A 5,993-nucleotide genomic window follows, 5' to 3' on the forward strand; every position below is an offset into this window, starting at 1 on the left:
TTAAAAGACCGCTTCCTTCAAATCTTCCACCGGTTCTTTTGCCTAATTCCATCGATGTTATTGGATTAGATTTGTTTTTCTATAGGGAGCCCGGTGTAGCACATCCATGTTGTTATTATTATTATTATTATTATTATTATTATTAATAATAATAATAATAATAATAATAATAATAATAATAATAATAATAATAATAATAATAATAATAATAATAATAGTAATAATAATAATAATAATGATTGCCTAATGGTAAGGTAATGGATTGGGAAACAACATCAGACGAAATATCTTACATCTCTCTAAGTTTTATGTTGAAATTTCTGCAGGGTTCTCTTTTGGGTTTTCACACTTTCTAGGTTCGATAACCTAAAATACCATTCATGTACTGACATTGATATAGTTAACCATATACTACCATCCTGCAAAACAATATCTATTTAAGACCTAATGTCAAGATTAGAAATTATTAATCTGTTGTTGTTGTCATTATTATTATTATTATTATTATTATTACTACTACTACTACTACTACTACTATTATTCCTCCTATAGGCAATGGCTGCTCTGTTACACTACTTCCTTTTAACATCTCTCATGTGGATGTCTTTCGAGGCTATTCATGTCTTCATGTGCATAGTTATGATATTCAGAACATATCAGACATCTTTTATGAAGTGGAGTTCAATTTTGGCCTGGGGTATGTATAACGGTTTTCTGCTTTTCTGCCACTAAGTGTATTTCTTACACACACACACGCACGCACGCACGCACACACACACACATACCCACACACACACACACACACACACACAAACAAACAAACAAACAAAACCAACCCTTTTTCGTTATTTCATTTTTGTATTTGAGAATTACTTGACGTGAAAAGGTTCACATGAATGATTCGAACTCAGTATATCTCTCGATCTTATTTATTTTATTGAACCAAAAATGTTGAAGAGAAACGTTTACATAGACGGGAATTGAACTCTGGGTTTTAAGCTAAACCCTGCAAACCATGTCCCTTAGCATTATTTAAGAGGATGTTATTCTTATTCTTTATTGCCCACAAGGGGCTAAACATAGAGGGGACAAACAAGAACAGAGAAACGGATTAAGTCGATCACATCGATCCCAGTGCGTAACTGGTACTTATTTAAATGACCCCGAATGGATGAAAGGCTAAGTCAACCTCGGCGGAATTTGAACTCACAACGTAGCAGCAGACGAAATACTGCTAATCATTTCGACCAGCGCGCTAACGTTTCTGCCAGCTCGCCGCCCTGGCAGAATAACATTTAAGAGGATGTTATTCATTTGGGCTTCCGTTTATTTTTCTCCTTTTTGACTGTATTATTCTCTTCTAATTATACAAGGAACATTGACAATCATATCTAGCACAGAGCACTATGTCCTCAATCCTTTACATCAGGACAAATCTTACAATATTTAAAAACACTTTTCAAGATTGAAATTAAAATCCCATTGCTTTAAACAACCTCAATCTTGATGACAAATCTGACTCACAGTAAAATCCAAAAGCATTGAACCGTGAGTGAAAACATCCCTTTACTCACTGTTGTACATTAGTGCTACTCCAGAAGTGATTATGTAGACATATACTTTAAAATGTTCTATGACTACCTTGTCTATGTATCAAACATTATTCTATGCAATTTGATTTTCCAGTTTATTAGACTGGAGAATGGGATCTAAAGAAATTTAGCTGCTATTTCTAACACATCGAAGAAAGTATAGAAACTTAGACCTCTTTTGAGAAGGGATTAAATCCATGACAATTTAAATATTGTAGTATTATTATGTAACATACGAAAATGTCCAGGTTGTGATAGATGACTATTTATGGTAAGTTGAAAGTGGAGCGAGATATTGAAGAAAAGTCGAGAGGAACCCACGACAACATAGACTGGGAGATTTGGTGGGTTCACATCAAATGTGAAACATTCTTAGGTGATACTTCCGTTTAGGTGAAGTAAGGAGATAACACAATAGATTTAAGTCCGTCAACAAATAATCAAATCTCTCCTTCACTCGGTCTTCTTATTTGTATAATTTCATGCAGATTCCTCATCTTGATTTCACAAATAATTCAGATAAGATATGAGGTAGTGGGCCAAATATTATATTAAGTCAAAACCACTTAAAAAATATTTTGTTGTCGCTGTTTCACTTCAGATAAATTCTGCAGATTCATAAGTAAATGATGTTCTTGATTTAACTATCCCCTCTTTTCAGATATAGTTTATCTTAGGTTGCATAATCCAACATGTCATTCTTTTTCTTGAATGCAGTAAACTATTATTCCTGAGATATTAGGTTGTTATTTCTAGCAGACCAATTGTCCATATAGGTGTACCCTCTTGGCAATATTTGCACTTCTGTCATAAACTAAGGAAAAAAAAATGTTTTACAGGTTGCCACAAAAAGAAAAGTTGTTTTAACATAACCTGAAACAAGGAAGATATCAATTAGCTAAATAACTTAATGAGTTGTGGAATGAGATATTTATTTTAACTTGATCAACATAGTGGTTCAGTCAAGAATAAAGACAGATGAATAATTTGATTCCTATCAAAAAATGTAATGACGGGTAAATATTCATGATTTGGGATGGAATAGATTGGTAAATGTTGAAATACCTACAAATTTATTTTGATTTCTGTAAATATTGTTGCCAGGCCTTCCAGCTGTCATTGTTCTAATTACCCTGGTAATTAACTACACAGACAATTACATCAAAACTGGACAAGTGTAAGTATTTTTCTGTTTCGTTCACATAATTTTTCGTCTCATAAAGGACAAACTGTAAAGAGCCCCCACCAGACTTAAACGTTTATATGGAATTTGTTAGCACACTAGTGTCATAATGTGCCAGGTCAAACCGATATGTAGTTTCTCATTGTTAAATAAGTTCTTCAAAGGCACATCAATGACCAATTGCAACCATAAACCTGAATTTAGTGACGAAGAGGTCAACGGGTGAACTTGTTATTAATTTGTCCTAGATTTGAATTGAACGGGAGATGTTCACTTGTAATAAATTCATATTCCTGCTGGGAATGTTTGTGTGTCGGTTTCGAAGTCTTATGACTTTACAAACGAATAACTGGGCGTAAATATACGGATGGATGGAGACATGTGTGTAAAGAAGTGCCTGGATATCGAAATAAAGAAGAAATATGGGAAAATTGAAAGCTAAAGAAGACATGGGAAGAAATGGGAAAAACATGAATTAATCTCCCCATTCAGGCACAAAATTTTGCAAACACTAAAACATATGAAATTAATTTTTTTTATCTATTGGTTAAATATAAAAATAGCTCACCACCTTCCTTATCCAATTTCAACTTTCACCATAAACCACCTCAAAATACGCATAAAAATTTGTTGTACAGTTATATACTAAATAGGTCCTGCAGAAATGATTTAAGACTTCCCAAATTTTTAGCCAAATTTCCAATAAAAAGTGCACTCACCTTCAAACACACCCATGCATATATGCGAGGAGGATAGAAGCTTAATCTGATATGGAATTTCTTACTCATTTATTATGTTTAGTTTTTGCACATTTTAATAAGTCTAAACAATATGTTATTTGATGAAGAAATATCGATGAAAAATAGCCTACAAACTTCAGTTTCCTGAACACAAAGGTTAAAATTTCGAAATAGCAAGTAAAGAATTTCCAGACAATGACCCCTAGAGACAAATATGCTGACCAATAACATTTACAACTTGCTACAGCTTCTTATGAACATTTCCGATTAACACAGTTTCCTTACTAATAACACTATGACCTGCTTAAGTGATACACAAAACCACCCCATTATAAACCAGAGGAAAACCTTAAATAATGCCAGCCTGCCAACAAATTAAAGCTTACCAATAACTTACATTCTTTTATGAATCCTTAAAAACTCATTCCCCAAAAGTTAACATACCCAGTCATCATCCCGAATTACAAAGGTTTTAATACTGGATTGAACTTTGAGATTTAATCTTTAAATTCACAACCCAAATCGTTAAATATCCCATTAGTGTCCAAATAAAACCAGCAACGACAAAAGTGAGTGAAACTCTTACTGACCTCCATTAGTAACTCATACTTTCCCATGTGTTCATATCTTTTATCTTTCACTTTATTATCTCTTGGAAGACAAGTATCAATAATTTGACCGCCTTTTGCTTTCTTGTTGACAATATCATGTCTGGCCTTTTTGCCTAAGTCATTCTATCACATTGAAATAATGAAGTACCACCAAAACTTAAATTTGCCATTCTCTAATACCGCTTCTCGTTTCTGCCCATACCATTTAGCTGCTCTGCATACCATCCAATGTTTACATCTGGCAACAATATCAAGTAATCTTTTATTCATTCTCAGTGCTAATTTATTACATTCGCTTACAAGTTGGCAGACCATTTCTCCTTTCGTTCAATACATTCTACATGATGGTGATTCTTTCGTTTGGTTATTATGATGTTTAAATTCGGAGAGCCAGCTCCTGGCTGCTGCATATCAGAGATTCAGTGCTTCCTATCAGATCATCATTTCTAATCCACGACCAACTCTTATCCCAGTAAATGCTTAGTATAATGTCCATGCATAACTTTGTCCTTTCATTCCTTTTCAAGTTCTTTTTTTCACTCGCTTCTTGCATTTATTCGGTGTTACTTTTTCAGCAGATTTCTGTGTGTCACGCTCTTTTACTTCTGACATGTTGTTACCTTTACATTTTTTAGGCACCAAGCTAGCTTGTTTTCTTGTCACAGCTTATTAGTCCTGTACTTCCTCCTCTCTTGTTTCCAACATAAAGTTGTTGTGTCGACACCCCCAGGCAAAGAAGTAGGATCTCCCGGGACATATAAATAGAGGTAGTTTTATCTTTAAAGGGGCAATCTTTCCACAAATGTCGCTCTCCGAAATCATAGCACCGTTTTAAATTTAAATCTTTCCTTCTTTGTATACTTTCTTTGCACATTTGTACATTATCTTTGTCTTCTATTTTCCTTGTATCATCTCGCAGGTTTATTATTTGTTGGCATTCTTCAGCCACTTTCTGCAAAGTAAGTTTCACATCTTGGCCGTGGTAGGGGGTTGAGTAGCAGTCGAGTAGCAGTTGTGTAGCGATGGAGTAGAGATCATCCGAAGGTGCTAGATAGCAGTAGCGTGAGGCATAACAGTGGCGACGAGGATTTCGTAGCTCACACAGCCACTGGGTAGTATTGCGATATAACAGTGGCGACGAGGTTTCTAATTGCACCAAAAATGGAAGAGTTACTGAAAGCAGTGGTGAAACAACAAGAGAGCAGCAGCAACTACAGAAGTTAACAGAATTGTTACTGCAGGCGAAAAATAGTATAGAATCATTTCCAGCAGATGGTGTTGGAACTACTTTTGCTGCATATTACAGACGATACGAAGATACATTCCGAGAGGAATGCAAGAGATGGTTTAGTGAAAGGAAGGTAAGACTCCTTTTACGAAAGTTTGCTACTCCGGAACACCAAGGTTTTTGTAAATTTATTTTGTCGAGAAAGCCCGCGGAATTGTGTTTTGAGGAAACGATAAATATTTTGACGAATATTTTTAGCGAGAAAAGTTCACAGTTTGACATTCGATGGGAATGTTTAGACTTAATGAAAAACGAGTCCGATGATTTTGTCACATATGCTGGTATGGTTAACAAGGCTTGCGAAAGGTTCAAGTTGAAAGAATTAACGCCATATATGTTCAAGTGTTTAATATTCGTTAAAGGGCTAGTGGCAACGGAAGACGCGGAAATTAGAAAAATAATATTATCAAAGTTGAACCAAGATGTGAAACTTACTTTGCAGAAAGTGGCTGAAGAATGCCAACAAATAATAAACCTGCGAGATGATACAAGGAAAATAGAAGACAAAGATAATGTACAAATGTGCAAAGAAAGTATACAAAGAAGGAAAGATTTAAATTTAAAACGGTGCTATGATTG

The 5,993-nt window shown here is 34.7% G+C and overlaps 1 protein-coding gene across 1 annotated transcript in view; it reads left to right on the forward strand.

Moving 5' to 3' along the window:
* LOC106876120 (adhesion G-protein coupled receptor G6-like) overlaps window positions 1-3,408 on the forward strand; it is a 43,520-nt gene extending 40,112 nt beyond the window's left edge. Inside the window, exons 6-7 of the mRNA XM_052978159.1 lie at window positions 553-697; window positions 2,697-3,408. Of these exons, the coding sequence (XP_052834119.1) occupies window positions 553-697; window positions 2,697-2,773 (222 nt within the window). The 3' untranslated portion in view covers window positions 2,774-3,408. The remainder of the gene's footprint in view (window positions 1-552; window positions 698-2,696) is intronic.
* The last annotated feature ends 2,585 nt before the right edge of the window (window positions 3,409-5,993 follow it).

Source organism: Octopus bimaculoides, chromosome 30, assembly GCF_001194135.2.
Source record: "Octopus bimaculoides isolate UCB-OBI-ISO-001 chromosome 30, ASM119413v2, whole genome shotgun sequence".
In the NCBI taxonomy this organism is placed as follows: Eukaryota; Metazoa; Mollusca; class Cephalopoda; order Octopoda; family Octopodidae; genus Octopus; species Octopus bimaculoides.